Here is a 19,204-nt window from a genome sequence, read left to right on the forward strand (position 1 = left end):
AAACAAGTTATATTGCAAGCACCTAGAATGGCCCACCTAAGCCATTTGAAAAAGGTTTAACAGATCAGCCATTGGTCCACAGTTTAGGGTTCACTCCTATTCCAAACGTTTAGACCCCAATGCACACATTTGGTAGCCTTAACCGGCATTTCTACCACAAGGTCTGCTTTAGTTTGAGAGAAGGAAAATGATTTTATTTTATTTCAGTTAAAATAAACAGTCACATCAGAAACATTAAGATTGAAAGGATAAATTCTACTGGGAGGGCTTCTTCAGCAAGGACGTGGTCCTGGAGGATTTCCTCAGCGTCTTACAGACGGTGCTCTTCCGTGGTGACGTCACAGCGTCCTTAATGTTGGCAAGCAGTCCCCGTCTGGTTCGGATTGGAGATTTCTTGCTTGGCTTGGCCAGCTCCGCTTTTAAAAAGGCAACCTCCTCATCCTTCTCCATATTCTCTTTCCGTATCCCATCTAGATGGTGATCCTAAAGGGGGACATTAAAGGTTTCTAAAATAGTGTTTTGGCAAATGAACCAATTTTCTGAAATGTCACATCCCATCCACCACTTAACACAACTGAAATTGAACTAGTCTCCTTCATCCAAAATTGACACTTTTTGAAAATACCTTCAAAGTTTCAAATAAGAATCATTATTATTGATAACCACTTTGCAGTCAATATTAACAGTATGTTAATACCTGCTCCTCCAGCTTTTTCTGTAGAGTTGCGGAATTTGCTAATGCCTCTTGAAATGTTTCATTCAATTCCATCAACTTCTTTTGTAGAACTGAAATTAACTTGGAAACAGACATACTAAATTAGTCATGAGTGATTGCAAACAAGGCTCAAATACAGACAGCTAAATATGAACGTAATAACCAACGAGGAGACTTATGTTTTTTACTCTGTCATATGGCCAAGTACATTACCAATACTTGTTCCTTCTCTTCACAGAGTTTCTCTATGGAACTTTTTTCTTCACAAAGAACTTTGCATCTCTCTGAATCTGTGAAAGTGAATTCATTAGATTGGAGTATCATTTTAAATGTTAACAGCTCTAAAACTGCAAGGCACCTTTCTGTAGTACAACTGAAATGCTGGACGGTGAGCTCACCCATTTGAACATTTAGTTGTGAGGGGTCCAGTGTCTGGCAGGAGTCGTCTTGTGTTGAAACACAGGATGGAACCATTCTGGTTGCAGCCAACTTGTTCTCCATCTCAGCCATCTTGTGATTCAGCTCCTTCACAAAATGTTTTATTTGAATACATCTTTGACACTGCATTCAGCATTAAGAGAATGTTGACAACTTGCTGAATGTACATGTTTACAGGCCATGTCAATAGTTTAACCATAGCGAGCGTACAGTACCTCTACTTTATCCTGTTCAGCAAATAATACTGCCAATGGGACATAGTCATCTTCCACACGAGCAAGAGCACACTGGTAGGCATGCTCCTTAAGGGCATCCTTGTACATCTCAAACGTGTTTTCCATCTTCTCCTGGTAGCTCTCCTTCATCTCTGCCATCTGACGACTGAACAATTACACCCTCACAGATACCAGTTCCTATATGGGTTCACATTTAGAACATAAAGACATCTTGCAACCTTCCAGCTAAGGAGGGTGTCCAAAGTAAGAATCAATTTAACCGTGTTGTGGTGTACCAAGCTCTTCTAAAACTACCCCCACCCCTCCCCATACTAATGTTCTAGGTAGTTGTGTGATGTTTGCACCCCTTACTTTTGAAGTTCTTCACCCTCCATGAGTTGCTGCAACATAGCATCTCCCATTTCATTGCGAATCTCAATCTCCTGGATTAGGTTTTTTTTCCGCTCAGCCAAAAGTTTCGTCCTGAGGTTCTCAATCACATTCATTAGCTCCTGGTGTGTGGAGTTCACAAAAACATAACATGTTACACAGTATCTGGACACATTTTACATGATTTTTTTTTTTTTTTTTTTTTTTAAAGGATTGGAAAACTTAACTAAACAAATTTTTCAATTTAAAAAATACCTTTCAGGTCATCACAAACCCAACTGGATTGGTCACAGCAAGCCTTCGATAATTATTTTAAAAACTGACAAAAGGATGGAAGAATGCATTTCATTGGAGGCCTCAGTGAGAAGTGTGGTGACCAGCTGTGGTTGTACCTCCTGGGGCAAAATGGAGACATCAGCCTCCTCCTCTTCATCCAGCAGCTCATCCTCAGACAGGTAGCTCTCTAGAGCTTGGTTATCGATGACCCCATTCTTCAGTAGAAGCTTGCCATCCCATCCAACCAGTCTTGGGGCTAAAGATTCCAGGGATTTGGTTGGAATAACCTGGACCACCTAGGGCATTCAAAGCAAAGTACTGTGCATTAAGAGTTAAGTTTTAGTAGAGGCAGGTTTATTTTGTTCATGTCCGTGCTTCTGCATCTTTTGACAAGCAAAAGGTGACAATTGCGCAATGTGAAATAGACAAGCAATTGTAATGTGTCACACAGCAAAGTTGCTGCATTGTGGATGCCTCAGAGGGTACCAGCTAGGCAGAGAAACTAACCTGTTTAGCAACAGCAGAGAACTTCATGACGTGGAGAGTTTCATCATAGGTAGATGCACACTGGTTTATGTTGACAATCATAGACGTTTTTCCCTTCCCACACAAAAAAGACTGGAAGAGCCTTGTTAGTTTACTCTCTCTGAATGGAATGTAGCTTGTCTTCACTCTGTCAAGAGGATGACATGGAATTGCATAAACAATTATAATGTAATCCTCGAGCAATATATATATATCTTTTTTTATATTCAAACTAATAAGATAGCGTCACATGATATTGCTGCTGTGATTGGGTCAAATATGCTACCTGTCACTTTGTCTGTTCTGCATGGCTGCAATGCATTTGCCAAGGATAAGCAAGGAAGTGTTGATGTTTCCTGCCTCTTTCAGCCTCTCCCCAAACGTCTTGGTTTTATTGCATCTTTCAGAGCCAGCTAGGTCACAAAGAGAGAGCCTGGGGGAGATTAAATGCTTGGTAAATTGTCATTATCCCCAAAAAACTTCCAACATTACAAGAAACAATTTAGCATGTGAACTGTAACCAAACTCACTCTGAAACCGTCTGAACCTCAGTGCCATACATCTTGAGCAACTTCATCGTAAATATGCTGTGGCTTTAACAGAAAGTTGTTTTTCAATTCTCAGTAACAGAAAACATTGAATTGTAAAAAATAGTATTCCCTTATTTGAAAGTCTACCTTCTGCTTGATGACTGGTTTATTTTGGTGGAAGCAGCAGATCGGTTTTTATTTCCAACTCGGAGAATCTTGCGTGCCTCCTCTGAATTCTGGACATTAATCCACTTTAAATCTGAAATGTGAACTGAGATTATTCTGCATTTCCTGCTGAATCACGGGGTATTGTATGCTGCTTGATGAGCTAAAAATTGAAAATATTTTTGATTAATGATGTACTGTAACGAAAATGGATGAATAATTATTATAAAAAAAAAAAAAACAGGGATGATTCCCCACCTCTAACGTAAGAGTTCCCCACACTGTCTTCACACACTCGCAGAGCAGTACGCTTCTTGTTCCTGGAGGAGGGAGGCTGGAGCAGGTCAAAAATATTCTCGTTGTAGATCTCATAGAATGCCACCCACAGGGCAAACTGGCAGTCATCCCTCTCAGGTGTATTTGCCAAGTCAGCTTTAGGAAACAGATGAAACAGAAGGAAACCATAGTAACAATATTCTTTTCACGAGGTATACTGTAAATAAAAAAATAAAAAAAAGCAGTTAAGGGTGGATGTTATATCCAGTACCTGTGAGACTGTTCCCCCCTGAAGAGGAGTCCAGGCTTGCGGTGGAGTAAGCACAGCTGTCTGATGAACCTACCCTGACTCTCAAAGGCTCACTCTCCTGTTCGGATGTGGAGTCGGAATTAAGTTGGACCAAAAAGGGTGGAAAATGTTTCATTGTTAGAAAGAAAAACTCAACACATTCAAGTCATCGTAGTAAAAAGCATTAGTCTATCCTAGCAAGGGTTAATGTTGTAAAATGACTAAATGGTTCATGACCAAACTGGCTCCACCTTCCCAGTTTAGATCTAGGCTCACATGAACAGAGGGCAGACAATTCACTGATGTCTGATGATTAAATGCACCCAATTGAGCGGAACTTTGCACATTGCATCTCAATGTGAGCTACACTAGAAATCACAATTAGCACAAAGACACCTCACCTCTTTAAGCAGTGCAAATATGGCTGCTTTATCGTTAATCTCTTGTTTGACCTGGTCAGGACATAAATTTTGGACATCGTTGTTGAGATATGGTTTCAAATCCAGGTCCTCATACTGTCTCCCGATAATATGTTGGAAGATGACATTGAGTGATTGAGGCAGAATTCCAGGGTCGATCTGTGTTCCTAAAACAAGAACAAAACACTTCATACAGAATTGCTCATCATAGACTATTATGGAATGTTCCAACTTACCTTGTATTGTGTGGGTTTTGCCAGCATTGGTCACACCATAGCTAAAAATTAGGGCATTCTTGCCCTCCAGATAGTGGTACACTTGGTCTTTAATGGTACCTTCAAAGATTTCAGTCTGTTTCGACTCTGGCCCAAATATCTAAAAGCAGTTTTATAAAAGGTTATCTGCATATCTTGATCCTTTGAGGTAGTGTCCCACATTGATTTTAGATGTTCAAATTGGCAGCCTGAATGTCTACTAACTTTCCTGTCAGTGTCTACAAAACATGCATTGTCAATGTATGTGTGTATGCATCTATACATGATGAGGCACATGCTAGGGACAGTGTTATCTGTAGCTTTAGTACTACTAACATTAAACTGTGGTGGACAGTGAAACGCAACTTCCCAGCACATTGTATAATATATTTAGTTCCCACCTGAGAGAAAGTGAATTTGTGAATGGCCTGGCCAATGCCTTTATCACTGTTCTTCATAGTGGAAGAGCCCTTAGGAGCATGCAAGGACACAGTCTGACCATTCTCAAGCACCACACAACCCTGGGGACAAATGTTATGACGTGCATGTTAATCCAAGCTTCTATGGGTAAGTTAAGAGGTCACATGATAGCATTTTCAACTAGGCCAATACATGCCATCACCCAACAAAAATGTAAGCAACCTTGAAATCACAAAGCTACCCATCAAGTACTCTCAACAGCCCCAGAATAACAAAGGCTGCACTAAAGAAGGGGCCTTTAGTAACCATGCTCATAATCCTTAGGGGGATCAAATGACAACAACATTAGGATTAAAGTATAGTAGAATATATTGTAGTGTACCTGGTCCTCATTGTCAGAGATCTCATCCTGAAAGAAAGGCCTTATCCTAAGGTAGACTTTCAGCGGTTGTTGATGCCCAGCACTCTCGGCTTCCGCCATCTAAATCAGTAAACGGTCAGACTTGTGTTATCTTCTACCTCTTGGTGGTGATGGTGGTGGGGACAGCAACAACTAAAAAAAATCCACTGCTATCTTGTTCAGGGAAGATTTAACAGACGTAGCACTCGCATTTGAGCCCAGTGAGGGTCCAAAAACACTGACTTAAGACCTGCATAGACTTGTAAAACTCTGGATGAAGTTTAAACTGTGAAATTGTGGTGGTAGTAATATAAGTACTATACTGATTCCCGAGGGGAAATTGCAGAAATGTGCATGGGGAGAATGGATGTATCTGCTATTGATTGGGGCAGTAAATTGTCAAAGCTTCCCAAATACATAGGGAGATTTTTAACGGAAGCACTGGAAAGTGCAGATCATTATTCTACAACTTTGTTATGGATAATTTTTCCATTAAACATTCTTGCAAATGTGGGCTGAGCAATAGTATCCAGGCTCTATCAATCTTCATCTGGAAATAACCAATTTACTTTAAACTCATATGCCACTGCATCCTGCACATTGATCAAACAATTATGATAAAACATAACATGTTTCGAATTCCAAAGGAAATACCTCGGGGGGCAAAATTGAGGATATTGCAGAAAGTTCGGTCATCTTCTTCCTCGATTTAGAATTCGATCATGTCTTGTTATCATAACTCCAGGTTCACTTTATTAGGTACACCTGTTGAACTTCTCGTTACGCAAATATCTAATCAGCCAGTCACGTGGCATCAACAATACACATATTCCTGACGATCTGCAAGGAATGAACTTTAGGGAGGTCTGTAGGGCTCTCGTCCCCTTCCTTTGGGAAACAAGGGGGAGTAAGGATATAGGTGTTCATTTATTTTTAAATGGCTCTGGTCTGGCCTACTGACCTCTCTCCTGAACAGTAGATGGCGGTGACGCACGTCATAAACGTAAGAAAAAAGGCAAGTGAGAAGACAGTCTGCTTGTTGCAATCACAGTTTATGGGTGCGATTTGCCAAATTTTAGTTTAAATGTGATCCTCTACAAAGCTGACAAATATGTACTATATAAAGTTAAGGCAAGATTGTCATTACAATGGCGTTGGTTCAGAATGTTAATATGTTCCTATTCAAAATTCGCCATTGAAGAGCAAAAAAAAGTTGATTGAAACAGGCTATTGAAGAAATAACTGCCAGTAGGATTTTACAACCAAAGAAACCCCTAGATTAGTTCGTTCTTGTGGTACTTACAAAACTGACCCTTGTTTGAGATCCGTCACACAAATTAAGATTGCACATCCCAAATGGTTGCTGTCCCTTCAGAAATACTTTATATTGTCAGAGATGTTACTGTTGCACTGGCTATTAATGTCTGGGGTCAAGTTTAAAGATGCTGAATGCACCATTTAACAGTAGGTCCTTTGCTACTAGATTGACCAAACGGCTCAAGTGCCAACATTCCAGCTTTAATACCACATGCCATTGTGAACCAAACTAACCACTGAGATATACATAACCTACTTGGCTGATGGCAATTTGATCAAAGTAGCAATTTTACACCTACTTAAAATGAGTTCTCTCCTTTAATAACAAGACCAACACATGCATGCCATTTAAACTTTTTATTGCAGCTGCAAAAGAGTCTATGCGTCAGCGATGGTGACCTCAACCTCTACTCCAGGCTCAATGCTGATTGAAGTGATCTGCTTGACTATCTCAGATGGACTGTGCAGATCAATCAGACGCTTATGGATCCTCATCTGGAAGCGGTCCCATGTCTTGGACCCTTCTCCACAAGGGGTCTTCCTGGTGGTGATACGCAGGGTCTGGAAAAACAAAGTTGATTAGAAACATGCCTAAAAGACAATGAACAGCAAGCTCCGATTGTACAATGTTGCTAAATTCATGTTGTGAAAATAATAAACCCCAATACTCATGTTGGAACAGCTTCATCGAATACATCGTTAAGATTAATGGGTAACTATGGCGTAAATAGTGTCGTAACAGTTACTAGATCTGACATTTAAAAAGCTACATGTACAAATTGTATGCATCAAAAACCATAATGACCACAATACCTTGGTTGGCATGCGGACTGGTCCCTTGACCTTCAGATTCTTCTCCTTAGCACCGCGGATCAAATCTGCGCACACTATGGACACAAAACAAAATTATGACGAGAAACATCACTATGATCAACAAGTGATGGTTACAAATGCTTGGCTCAGAATAGCGTATTTTTAATCAAAATTAATCATACAGTGTTTATCCTCATCACCAGTTACCGTTAAGTAAGTTCGACCATCATTACTGTTTACCTTTCTCCAGAGACTTCACGTTACGGCTGGTCAGAGTGATGCGGATGCGATGGATCGCCACTTCGGCCTCAACAGGCGCTTTACCAGTATCCTTAAATGCCTGCGGGAAAAATAAAAAGCATGTCGTGTGTTTAGTTTATGAGCAAGAAGCTTGATTTAGAATAATTTTTAAAAGTTTTAAAAACAGCATTTCAAATACACCCCCAGCATGCTTTGCGTTTGGCCAGTGGTATGCCGGTGCGTAAAGTGACAACGAGTTGCAGTCTCTGCAAGGGACCAACAACTCATCAGTATTAATCTTGTGAATTGTACGTATGTGATATGTTCAGCCGATTAAAAACTGGATGTGGGAGAATTTAAGTGTGAGATTAAGCCTGCCTTTACGACAACTATCCGAAGCTAAACGTAGCTATGCTAGCTAGCTCACAAGAACGAGTGCATACCAACATGTGCGTGACTGTTTTGGTAGTACTTGGCCAGGATTGGTATAAACAAGCGTATACTGTAATCAGCCCGTTAAGAAATTCTTACCATGCTTGAAAAATTCCTGACCGACTTATTCGTTAAAAAATCGTAGCGAACAGCGGTGAGCCAGGAACCTATTCTCCTCCAGCCCTATCCGGTAACAAAGAGAAAGAACCATGTCCGGATTTAACGTTTATACAGTCACGAAGTCCCGCCCCTTCTACGTAATGACCCGGAAACATTACTGCTACATTACTAATAAAAACAGAGTTTAGTTGATCGCTAAACCGATGAGTTGACCAATATACATGTTCAGATATCTATTGAAGCAAATCAGTGACGTAATGTTTTTAATTTAAAAAGACATGGAATAATTAATATTGAAATTTAAACGGTGTTGGTTTTCACCTCTTTAAAATATTTGTTTTAAATATGAATTTCAATAAAAATTCAGGTTGGTCAAATACGAACAGTAAAATTCAGTAACCCCCCCCCCCCCCCCCCTCCAAACAAATCAAGCTTTGGAAATTCAAATATATCTACATTCAGGCAGCTCAAATTCGAATGGTTACATTCAGATCCCACAACTTCGAAAATTCAAATTGCAACATCCAGGATACCAAAGATATATAGGGGAAGGGTTCAGTGGATCTTTTCTGTTTTTCTTACATTGAGCACTATAATGCACCAGCATCACCATCATCAAACGTGCGCTTTTGATAACAATCAAAAAAATTTCATGTGTCCCATAGAACTAAAGGCAGATGTTAGTCACGGTTCTTTCAGGACAGGAAGGGTTATTCACCGTTCAAGGCAGTAATAATGACCTTTGTCTAGAGATAAATGAGGTGTCTATACTATGCCATTGTACAAAGGTCAGGAAAAAAATGGATTTTGCTCACGCTTATAAAAGCCATTTACTTTGTTTTTTCATTTGTTTCTCCTGCTCTTGCTCGTGTAAGTATGTTATTTTGATGTTAGAGCACAGCCTATGATCATTAATGTAATACATTGATCAAAATGTACCTGTCAGAATAACCTGGTTCAGGCACAATCATTAACTACAGGTGAATAATGGTGACCTATCACAACCTTAAACTGTTCAGTTTCACTGATTAGACTAACTTTTAATGCAATTTACTCAGGTAGGTTGTCCAATTATTAAATTCTCAAGATGAATATCTTTCTGGAGACACTACAACTGCTGGTCTTATCCATATACTACAATCTGGAGGCATTTCTAATGCTTTTCATTCCTACGCGGAAAAAAAGCATAGCTGGAGAGACTATCTTGATCACAGGGGCAGGCAGTGGTATTGGAAGACTAATGGCACTTGCATTTACATCCATGGATGTCAATTTGGTGCTGTGGGACATAAATGTGGATGGACTTAAAGAGACTGCTCATCTGGTGAAGGAGAAGGGCACCTCCCAGGTGTACACGTACACCTGCGACTGCGGAAACAGAACGGAGGTGTACACAGTAGCTGACCAGGTATAAATTCATTTTTGAAGTAATCTACCTAAATCATCTTGATTCTTTTAAAATCCCCCCTTTTGGGAAACATATGTTTTAAATTTACATTTTAGTCATTTAGCAGACGCTCTTATCCAGAGCGACTTACAGTAAGTACAGGGACATTCTCCCCGAGGCAAGTAGGGTGAAGTGCCTTGCCCAAGGACACTTCATTTGGCATGGCCAGGAATCGAACCAACAACCTTTTGATTAATAGCCTGACTCCCTAACCGCTCAGCCATCTGACCCCAATACCAATACTAGAGAATTTGGGGCTATCTCGTTGTTATGATCAGTGACCTATGCTCTTTTGTAAAGCTCTCTCTTGGAAGTCGCTTTGGATAAAAGCGTCTGCTAAATGCATAAATCTAAATGTAAATGTAAAGGCAACAGATGGTTACAGTTTGTGTCCTAAAACATTTAAAACTTGTTTTGATTGTCAGGTTAAAAGAGAAGTCGGAGATGTGACCATCCTCATAAACAATGCAGGAATTGTGACGGGCAGGAAATTCTTGGATGCCCCAGACAATTTAATTGAAAAGTCTGTTGAAGTGAACACTATGGCACACTTCTGGGTGAGTAAGAACTAGTAGGCCTTCTTCAGAAGTCAACATTGATAAAGTTTTACCACAGTGCTATTATTAGAATCCCTTTATATATTTATTCAGTTTTCCCACTTAGCACTCTCAAACTGGCTTGCTATGTCATGAATAACCACTAAAGTGTAATATGAGATCAAATGTCTTGTGTAAACTATACATAGCACATTTGTGTTAAATTGTAAAGACATGTAAATACAAATACAAAACCAAGATTTGTTCAAATAATGATTCGAGTGAACCATAGCATAATAGTGACAGTTAAAATACTGCTCTTCCAACTCCAGTACCAAGTTGACTGTTAATGAAACAATTTAAATATCACAAAATGTAGTTTTGTTTGACCCCTCGGCCACCTCCTTGACAATAACAATTTTTACTTTTCTCTCAGACATACAAAGCATTTCTCCCAGCCATGATAGCCAATAACCATGGTCACTTGGTGAGCATCGCTAGTTCTGCTGGACTGATTGGAGTTAATGGCTTGGCAGGTTTGAAACTCTTTTTTCGCCCTACTGTATCTATCAAACTTTGTACATTAACAATTCAGTTTGTAGGAGATACAGGAGTGACAGTTTGTTCACTTTTCAACATCATCCACAACATTACAACTCATAATATTTTATGTGTACTCAGATTACTGTTCTAGTAAGTTTGGGGCTGTAGGTTTTGCCGAGTCAGTGGCACTGGAGATGCATGCTACAGGGAAAGAGGGAGTGAAGACAACCATTGTGTGTCCCTTCTTCATCAACACAGGGATGTTTGATGGTTGCAGTACCAAGTATGTTTGTTTCTCATTTCCTGTCCTTCCTAAACCACATTCAAATCATGAGCTGACCTCACTCAATTTATTGAATAAACTGTATTCCAAGCTTTGCTCATCTTTTCTTAATTGCAATTATTGTGTGAGTACAGTAGGTGTGAACTAACAGAACAAACTGTACTACTCATCCTTAAAATAATTCCTCATCATCAATCACCTTAAATCAGTAATATGGGTAATGTGATTATTATGGTTTATTGCAGGTGGCCAACCTTCCTTCCCATCCTTCAGCCTAATTATGTGGTAAAAAAAATTGTTTCTGCAATCCTGACCGACCAAGTGTACCTCTACCTACCTCGGAGTTTGTACATCATCATCTTCCTAAAAAAGTAAGTGTCAAACTAAAACAAGTCAAAGAATCAAAGGAAATAATTCAGATGGGGAGTTTCACTATATATAGGAACATACTGTTGTATTGGAGTAAATGTCAGTCACTAAAGCATAATGGCCCAGTTTCCCAGACATGGATTAAGCTTAGTCCTAAATAAGATAAACATTTTCTTTAGATCTCCATTGAAAATTGTTTTAATCTCAGACTAGGCTTGATCCATGTCTGGGAAACTGGTATTACAAGTCTTTGTTGTGCTTTCTTTTAACAGCATTTTACCCACAAAACTGGGAGTTCTTTTAGGAGACTACATCGGGGCATTCAATTTCATGGATTCATTCAAAGGCCATGGGAAAAAAGACTGACGCATGCATTAAGTTTGGTTTAAAGTTCTTAAATGAGGGTCTGTTGTTAAGCACTTTGTGCATCAAGTATATAATTTTACATTACATTTAGCAGACGCTCTTATCCAGAGCGACTTACAGTAAATACAGGGACATTCCCCCGAGGCAAGCAGGGCCTTGCCCAAGGACACAACGTCAGATGGCATTATTGGCATAGTTATTTTATGACCCAATCCTGTTAAACGCAGATTCAGAATATTACGGATATAATATTGTATTATATAGTTGCAATGACATCAGTATTGGTCACATATTAAATCTGTATAATATGTAGACTGATATGTACTCATTGCATGTGTACATTTAATTAAGCTTGCACCTTTGTTTACTTACGTTTGTGTTAAATACATTGTGTCTTGTGCTCTGACAAGACTTATGACTCCAGGAATTTCAATAGCGTTTTATAGTACATCATTATTTCAGCTTGTATAGGTCTTACGGTGTCACAATGACTTTGTTGATGCTATACTGTCCCCCCTACCAACTGTTGGAGCATGAAATCGAGTGTTTACACCTTCATGTAGACACACAAGAAACAGGTGGAGTAATAGAAGTAAAAGTAACTGCCTGCAAAAATGGTGATGACTGCAAAGGCTCATCACCTGGTATGAGAGATGATGTGGTCAGGGGCTGTACGCAATTTCCACCTAGAGGATGAACAAAGTACTTTTCCATCTATATATCTGGACAGGTGTAAATGTTAGCCTACAGGGGCAGTAGAACACCAAGAATGTGAAGGTAACTGTCTCTACAAAAAATAATGACCTTTAATGATTTCATATATATTCAAACTGATTTTCTTCAAGGACAACAAATTCAACCAGGCACATGACACAGTTCACATACATTTTTCTTCTTCTAAATGTTCTTATACATTGTCTTTATTTTTATATGAAATGTATTGTGGTCAAAGTAAATGTAGGTTAAGTTATTTTATCAGGGTACCAGGTAAAAAATCTGGACAGATTTATTCAGAAACTTTCCAGAAGAAACTATATTTTCTTGACTAACGTTGTATTGAGTCATTGGGCATCAAGAATAACTTAGAAGTTGCTTTGAGGTATGATGCTTGGTATAAGTTCCACAATGGCTGCCTTGCTCAACGTGGCACTGGTATTGTTGTGTGGTGGAACTAAGGCAGGAGCGTGACAGTTTCCATCAACAAGAGCATGCCACAAACTGTCAAACACATCCCTGTGTTGCCTTCACCATGTGTCAGTAAGGCTTTCCCCCAATCGAAGTCAAGATCTGCTGTCGTTCCTCAGCAGTTGGCATGTCTGGTTTCACACCACCATGTCTTCTCTCTATCATGATGTTGTGCTGGGGGCAAAAAAAAATGTGCAATAGGTTTAAATCAATGCAAGCGTTGCCCTTTTTATTTTATTGTATATTTAATTCTATTGTAATCCCACTTAGTACTGATAGTTTATGTACCCTTAGTATAGATAGTCCACATATTTAAATTTTAGGTCCCTATATGTTTATTGTATGCACCTTCCTGCCAAAGCAAATTCCTTGTCTGTGCAAACTTTCAGGGCGAATAAATCCCATTCTGATTCTCAATAGTTTGTTATTCGCAGAGAATGCTTATTCTCTACACAAGATTGTTTTTTTTGTTGTTTCTGACAAGACTTTGGGTTGAGGACTTCACACAACTTTATTTTATATAGAGCATAAAAGCTATATTAAAGAATACTGAGATTACATTTAATTTTTTTCCTCTGTGCTGGGAATAGGAGAACACTTACCCAGTATTTCCTACAGTTTTTATATCTCATGAAGTATGCAGAACACATACTCTTATCATAGTTGTTGATGTCCATGCACTTCTGCGATCCATCGCTTTCCTGCAAAAGATGAATGACAAGTGAGTACATGACTACTCTAAACACCAGCGTTTCTAGTCAAATTCTCCCACTCAATTCTATACTAGGTCCAACAAGGATCTTAAAGCAGCACCAATATTGGAGAAAACAATATAGCTGTACAGAAAATAGAGTGGGCCGGGCTTCTTCAGGATGAAAAGCCGGATGTCCAGTTGAGAGACAAGTGTCCTTAACAACCAGAATAATCTAACATAATTCAGCAGAGTTTGGCATTTAATGTTTAGATCCGGTCTTATGAAAATCAACTTCTCAAAATCACACATTTAGCGACAGTTATTTTTGGAGTGACCTTTGAGTATTTGACCAAAATACTTCCTTCCTCCCTCACTCTCCAAGCCTGACATTGATCATATTTAGCCTTTCATCTCCAGACCTGATTGGGCAGTTACAATTTTGTACAATCTGTAATCTTACTTCAATGCATGGGTTAATGTCTTGATTCCGTACTTTGCGTGTATTTTTGTCCATTTGAATCTGTGTGAAGACAACAAATTACATTTGAGTTCAGAATATACATAGTAATTTACATGCTAGTTCTCCAAAACCTTACACTTCTTATAAATAAATTGTTTCCATGTTGCCGTCGCAAGGCCAAATAAGAGGGCGCAGGTAGTCTACCACAGTTCTAATCTAGAAATCCATGTGTTGGATGAGCACAACTTCAAATTTCTGCCTGGCCTACGACTTTATGGAGAGCGCTGCCAGACAGTGTGGAGAGTGGCGTATATCTGACAGGACATCGGGTAGAAAGTGCCCAAAGATCTAAAAAATATATAATAACTTTATGAACTATTATTTGTCATTCACCGTTTTAAAAGGTGCATCACACACCAGACTCAACAATAGGTATTGGATTGTCACCCTTTGAAACCATAAATATGACTTTAGTCCTACTTGTAGAGAACTCTGGGGACGTAACAGTATGCTAAAGAACCATGTAATTGGTTCTACCAACTCCTTAGACATATTTTTCCATCGTTCTATTCATATGCTTTTTTTTTCACCTTTCCTCATTTTGTAACAGCTAAGTGAGTTAGATAATGCCAAGCTATAATGTTGTAGTGCTAAGCCAACATAAGTGAAACTGTCCAATGGGTATTGGGTGCCAACACTGCATGCTTTTAGAAGCTATTATAATTCAATACTGTTTTAATTGAATCTGTATCAAGCTTAACAGACAGGCAACTACAACTCGCAGCAATCTAGTAAAACCGACATTGTTGACCTTCGCTTTGTGATGAGTAGTGCTAGCCATGCTTCAGTCTGCTAACTAGCGCCGAGCTAAAGTGTTTATGGCATAGGCTTCTGTACGGAAGGTTGGCTAACAATTGTTAGCTAGCTAACTAGCTCGAGCTAAATGTAACGCTTTTGACGTTTTTGATAATGCATCCCTCTTAACAATTTCATTTTCTTGTAGATAAATAAAGTATGCAAGCTTACTGATCAGCGGCTCCCTTATTGTTTCAGTGTTGTGCACACTATGTGTATTGATTCCCTACTGTCTACCCAACTAGAATAATCTCACTCCATACTAGTATCAGACGCCCGTCATTTGACAACAACGCACAGCGACTCACACAAATATGGGCACAGCCTAGCCGTTAATAAATTGACAGCACATGTAACCAACAGGAAACGAATCAGAGAGGTAACTGCAGATGGGTTCAGTTAACCGACACCCCAATACACCAATAGAACAACGGTAATGACATCTTATAACAAGTTATTGTTATAAATTAACCTAAAGTGGAGTCATTAGGATTGACACTAGCAAGTTGGGAAATTGATCTTTATCGAAGAAGACTATAATTGACGTTGAAATATCAAAGTGACAGGACTTTGCTCAAATCAAAAAGTAAGAAGTGGGAGTATCGGTGAATGGGCGTGGCTAAATTGTAGCCTATGTTTGGTTGCATCGCAGCGCATACACAATGGCTGCTGGAAAGACTGGAAAGCAAACAATTTTCAGGCCCGCCGCGTCTAGCAAAAAACATGAGAAAAAATTATTAAAAATTCGAAAATTAGTTACAAGTCAAGAAAAACACAGTAGAAAGAATGTTAAGACACCTAGGGTAAGTTTGCCGTGAATTAACTAAATTGTTACTCACTTCTTCAATTAAAATTTCAGGGTTATTCAAATCATGAGAGCGGGGTGAGTTGGGGGAAAGGTTTCTGTTAATCAGCACCTAGTTTGGGACTTCAGAGGAAACTAAAGATTGATAGCCTAAATATTAAGAACATTCTAATATATAGTGTCATTAGTTTTAGTCACGTCAACTTTCTGCCTTGGTTATATATCAACAACCAGTTAATAAGAGAAATCATAGTAAAAGTTATGAACTAAGTTGAGTAAGCTATTACAACAACAGTTCAGCAAAGACAGCTGACGCGAACACGCGCACCATGGTTTGATAAAAATATTTTTTAAATGCATGCTTTACACTTAGCCTATAGTTTTACTTTTGACATAAGCGTGCACGAGAAAGAATTGTAAACATGACATCGATCGAAGCAAAGTTGCACTCCCTGAACGACAGGAATCACTATGGGTGCAAGATATGTTTAAATAGGATGTAGCCTACCCTATACGTTTTGGATGAGATGATGTGAAAATGAAGAAAATAACAGACAATGCAAAAACAGTAATACTAATAAGAAAAGTTCTATAAATATGTGCATGTGCATATCCCCCAAACCTCTGTCACATTTAACACACTTAATATGTTGTCATAAAACATGCTAAACTTCCACTGACCGAAAGGCTAGCCTAAATGTGATTTTTTTGTTTCAGCTCCATCATACTGACAATGTGATGAAGAGGCTAGTCATTAGACAGTTGATCGCTGTATAGTTGTTATTCTCCTAGGTGCTCACATTAATTCTCTAGATTTCCATGATGAAGTTACACAAAGCCATGTCTTTAGCTGTTGTTTTGAGGTTGCTGCATAAATTATAGCCTACATTAGCAGTATTTTATGTTATGCCTTATTGTACAATTTCGAATAATAATAATAAAACCTGCTGCATGTTACATGTTGTTAACATCAATGGCATCCTCAAAAGACAAATACAAAGACAATGTTTTACCTTACCAAAGGATGCAAAACTCTTTAAATAAATTCAAGTGTTCAGATAACTGTTACAAAATAAGTAATAATTAATAAAAATAGATAACAAACACAATTGAATATACACAGTAGCAGCAATTTACAAGCAAGTAACTAACCCTACCTAGGAATATAATGTAGAGTGAGGTCTGCACAAATATTTAAATATAATAAAAAGCTGACAGTGTGCTCTAATGTTTACAAGTTTAGCTATATGCTTATTAGACTAAGATCAATATGACAAAAATAAATCCCCTTGGAACCTCAAGGACCATGACCATATCAAGAAACAAGGGCCTACAATATACCTTTTCCCAATGGTTTCAATAAAGAACATCTTACTATTTGTGCAAATAATTATTCTTAATTTATCATTCAATTCTCATCTCTCTTCTTCTCTTTTCTTCAGGCACCTCAGTCCTGGCGGTGTTGACCACTTACAATTGAATCGAACATTTGCATCAAGACTAGTTGGGGACTGTGCCCTTATTTACCAAGCAGGTCTGCCCTAGGGTGCCATGGCCACAGGAATCCAGGGGCACCTTGACCACGTTCCAGAGAAAGTAAGGCTTGCGGTGGCCACAGGGAAGCGCAAGAGAGCTGAAGGAAAACCCAGGAAGAACTTCTCCTGCCAACTATGCGAGAAGGCCTTCAATAGTGTAGAAAAGCTGAAGGTGCACTCATACTCACACACAGGAGAGAGACCGTACCAGTGTTCCCATCAAGACTGCACCAAGGCCTTCGTCTCCAAATACAAGCTGCTACGGTACAGACAATTGGACTTATTTAGCAGACTGTAGCATGTTGGTTCTCTCTGTACTCTACTAATAGTTAAATAAACTGATCTTTCATAGTATATTTTATAGAAATATTATTGAACCCTTGTTTTAAGATCACAAGATCAGTGTCTTGCACTGCATGCTTACATAGACGCAGGTTTTCTTCTGAAATTCATGAAAGTACTCATGAAATGTATCTGTGTTCAAAGGCATATGGCTACACACTCACCAGAGAAAACCCACAAGTGTACATACTGTGAGAAAATGTTTCACCGAAAGGATCACTTAAAGAATCACCTGCACACTCATGACCCAAACAAGGAGGCATTTTCCTGCCAGGAATGTGGTAAGAGCTACAACACTAAGCTGGGTTTCAAACGCCACCTTGCCCTCCATGCAGCCAATAGTGGAGACCTCACCTGCCAGGTGTGTCTGCAGCTATTTGCCAGCACAGGGGTTCTCCTGGAACACCTTAAAACACATGCAGGCAAGTCCTCAGGCGGGACCAAAGAGAAGAAGCACAGATGCGAGCATTGTGAGCGACGCTTTTACACCCGCAAAGATGTGCGGAGGCACATGGTGGTGCACACTGGGCGTAAGGACTTCCTTTGTCAGTACTGCGCCCAGCGCTTCGGTAGGAAGGACCACCTGACACGCCATGTGAAGAAGAGCCATGCTCGGGAGATGCTGAGGGTTAAGACAGAGCCAACCGATTCGCTGGAGCCCTTTGTCAGTGACCTGGCAATGGGTGATCTGCCACCCATTCTGCCCTCGAGGCAGCTACAGCTCTATGGATGTCCTGTCCTTGCCCTTCCAACCCCGGACACAGAACACCTTAACAGCCTTCCACACTCTTTCTCCTTAAAGTACCCTCTGGGCTCCAACTTTACCTCATATACTACCACCGTGCCAGAGAGGGAGCAACATTTGAAGGGAGACCTGGAGACATACTTGATGGAAATGCAGAGCACCATGCCTTCTTCCTCCACTCAGTTCTCAGCCTCGAAACTGGAGCTGGAACCCCAGATGGACCCCTTGGATGAAACAACCCAGGAAATGTCCCTCTCCAAAATGTCTGCAGTGGCAGCAGCAGCAGCAGCAACAAGTGATACGCTGGCAACCTCTTCGTCATTGCTTGATTTCTCCCAGCTCTTTAACTTCCTGCCTTTAAATGGCCCACATTATAACCAGACAGGAGCCACGGGCAGCTTGGCAACCTCGTACCTGCCAGAGGAGACCCTTTCTCTAGTTCAGTTGTCCCCCCAACCACCTGATGCCCCGGAAGTATCTGGAAGTCCCCTCCATGGTCTCTCTTCCTCCTTCACATCTAATCTGAGCACAACCACCACACTGCCCCGTTTTCACCAAGCCTTTCAGTAGTTAGTTCAGCACTAGGTCAATGCAGAGTTTATGAAATCCATTCATATATCCGAATCCAAGTTTTAGTTGAACAGTCGTCTGGAGTGATTGATCATTAGGACATATAGAATTAAATTTAGTGTTAGAAATAACCCATTTATTGAATATAAGCACCTCATTGTTAAGGTAAATTGACTTAATACAGAATCTATACAATTGATAATATAAAGTTATAGTTTTTATTGGGACATGTATT

At 39.6% G+C, this 19,204-nt stretch overlaps 5 protein-coding genes and 1 non-coding gene across 6 annotated transcripts; 2 read left to right on the forward strand and 4 right to left on the reverse strand.

Moving 5' to 3' along the window:
- Positions 1-171: 171 nt before the first annotated feature.
- On the reverse strand, positions 172-5,979 carry zgc:56231 (uncharacterized protein LOC406257 homolog). The gene is made up of 18 exons (XM_067252001.1): positions 5,967-5,979; positions 5,295-5,393; positions 4,894-5,013; positions 4,475-4,613; positions 4,221-4,405; positions 3,802-3,898; positions 3,513-3,686; positions 3,237-3,348; positions 3,090-3,152; positions 2,846-2,992; positions 2,542-2,707; positions 2,151-2,330; positions 1,741-1,880; positions 1,369-1,534; positions 1,114-1,240; positions 935-1,005; positions 698-796; positions 172-483 (listed from the first exon to the last, which is right to left on the reverse strand). The coding sequence occupies exons 2-18, from the start codon at positions 5,391-5,393 to the stop codon at positions 256-258; spliced, it is 2,313 nt and encodes a 770-aa protein (XP_067108102.1). The 5' UTR covers positions 5,967-5,979; the 3' UTR covers positions 172-255.
- A 992-nt stretch (positions 5,980-6,971) lies between these two features.
- rps20 (ribosomal protein S20) lies at positions 6,972-8,315 on the reverse strand. The gene is made up of 4 exons (XM_067251561.1): positions 8,214-8,315; positions 7,683-7,782; positions 7,443-7,516; positions 6,972-7,190 (listed from the first exon to the last, which is right to left on the reverse strand). Exons 1-4 carry the CDS (start codon positions 8,214-8,216, stop codon positions 7,008-7,010), a joined length of 360 nt encoding a protein of 119 aa, XP_067107662.1. The 5' UTR covers positions 8,217-8,315; the 3' UTR covers positions 6,972-7,007.
- Positions 7,582-7,644, reverse strand: LOC136958415 (small nucleolar RNA U54). Its single transcript, XR_010878676.1, has one exon. It is a non-coding gene; the product is annotated as a small nucleolar RNA U54 (small nucleolar RNA).
- Positions 8,316-9,309: 994 nt separating the features above from the next.
- sdr16c5b (short chain dehydrogenase/reductase family 16C, member 5b) lies at positions 9,310-12,061 on the forward strand. Its single transcript, XM_067251963.1, has 6 exons — positions 9,310-9,642; positions 10,107-10,238; positions 10,654-10,753; positions 10,899-11,043; positions 11,289-11,414; positions 11,685-12,061. Exons 1-6 carry the CDS (start codon positions 9,322-9,324, stop codon positions 11,776-11,778), a joined length of 918 nt encoding a protein of 305 aa, XP_067108064.1. The 5' UTR covers positions 9,310-9,321; the 3' UTR covers positions 11,779-12,061.
- A 475-nt stretch (positions 12,062-12,536) lies between these two features.
- chchd7 (coiled-coil-helix-coiled-coil-helix domain containing 7) lies at positions 12,537-15,243 on the reverse strand. The gene is made up of 4 exons (XM_067251964.1): positions 15,144-15,243; positions 14,118-14,177; positions 13,566-13,664; positions 12,537-13,137 (listed from the first exon to the last, which is right to left on the reverse strand). Exons 2-4 carry the CDS (start codon positions 14,169-14,171, stop codon positions 13,033-13,035), a joined length of 258 nt encoding a protein of 85 aa, XP_067108065.1. The 5' UTR covers positions 14,172-14,177; positions 15,144-15,243; the 3' UTR covers positions 12,537-13,032.
- Positions 15,244-15,655: 412 nt separating this feature from the next.
- Positions 15,656-18,969, forward strand: plag1 (pleiomorphic adenoma gene 1). Its single transcript, XM_067252049.1, has 3 exons — positions 15,656-15,775; positions 17,220-17,576; positions 17,799-18,969. The coding sequence occupies exons 2-3, from the start codon at positions 17,329-17,331 to the stop codon at positions 18,967-18,969; spliced, it is 1,419 nt and encodes a 472-aa protein (XP_067108150.1). The 5' UTR covers positions 15,656-15,775; positions 17,220-17,328.
- Positions 18,970-19,204: the final 235 nt, after the last annotated feature.

The sequence above is a fragment of the Osmerus mordax genome, chromosome 15 (genome assembly GCF_038355195.1).
Source record: "Osmerus mordax isolate fOsmMor3 chromosome 15, fOsmMor3.pri, whole genome shotgun sequence".
NCBI classification, from domain to species: domain Eukaryota; kingdom Metazoa; phylum Chordata; class Actinopteri; order Osmeriformes; family Osmeridae; genus Osmerus; species Osmerus mordax.

What these genes read in the sequence shown, in the direction of transcription:
- zgc:56231 (XM_067252001.1), bottom strand. Translation starts at nt 5,393, where the DNA reads ATGGCGGAAGCCGAGAGTGCTGGGCATCAACAACCGCTGAAAGTCTAC. An exon ending in AGGGGGGAACAGTCTCACAG is followed by an intron (nt 3,687 to 3,801) that starts GTACTGGATATA and finishes TGTTTCCTAAAG; the next exon opens with CTGACTTGGCAAATACACCT. An exon ending in TCTCCATTTTGCCCCAGGAG is followed by an intron (nt 1,881 to 2,150) that starts GTACAACCACAG and finishes TCCACACACCAG; the next exon opens with GAGCTAATGAATGTGATTGA.
- rps20 (XM_067251561.1), bottom strand. An exon ending in CGTGAAGTCTCTGGAGAAAG is followed by an intron (nt 7,517 to 7,682) that starts GTAAACAGTAAT and finishes TTGTGTCCATAG; the next exon opens with TGTGCGCAGATTTGATCCGC. An exon ending in CAGTCCGCATGCCAACCAAG is followed by an intron (nt 7,191 to 7,442) that starts GTATTGTGGTCA and finishes TTGTTTTTCCAG; the next exon opens with ACCCTGCGTATCACCACCAG.
- sdr16c5b (XM_067251963.1), top strand. Translation starts at nt 9,322, where the DNA reads ATGAATATCTTTCTGGAGACACTACAACTGCTGGTCTTATCCATATAC. An exon ending in TGTACACAGTAGCTGACCAG is followed by an intron (nt 9,643 to 10,106) that starts GTATAAATTCAT and finishes TTTGATTGTCAG; the next exon opens with GTTAAAAGAGAAGTCGGAGA. An exon ending in TTTGATGGTTGCAGTACCAA is followed by an intron (nt 11,044 to 11,288) that starts GTATGTTTGTTT and finishes GGTTTATTGCAG; the next exon opens with GTGGCCAACCTTCCTTCCCA.
- chchd7 (XM_067251964.1), bottom strand. Translation starts at nt 14,171, where the DNA reads ATGGACAAAAATACACGCAAAGTACGGAATCAAGACATTAACCCATGC. An exon ending in ACATTAACCCATGCATTGAA is followed by an intron (nt 13,665 to 14,117) that starts GTAAGATTACAG and finishes CATCTTTTGCAG; the next exon opens with GAAAGCGATGGATCGCAGAA. An exon ending in AAAACTGTAGGAAATACTGG is followed by an intron (nt 13,138 to 13,565) that starts GTAAGTGTTCTC and finishes TTTTGCCCCCAG; the next exon opens with CACAACATCATGATAGAGAG.
- plag1 (XM_067252049.1), top strand. Translation starts at nt 17,329, where the DNA reads ATGGCCACAGGAATCCAGGGGCACCTTGACCACGTTCCAGAGAAAGTA. An exon ending in TCCAAATACAAGCTGCTACG is followed by an intron (nt 17,577 to 17,798) that starts GTACAGACAATT and finishes CTGTGTTCAAAG; the next exon opens with GCATATGGCTACACACTCAC.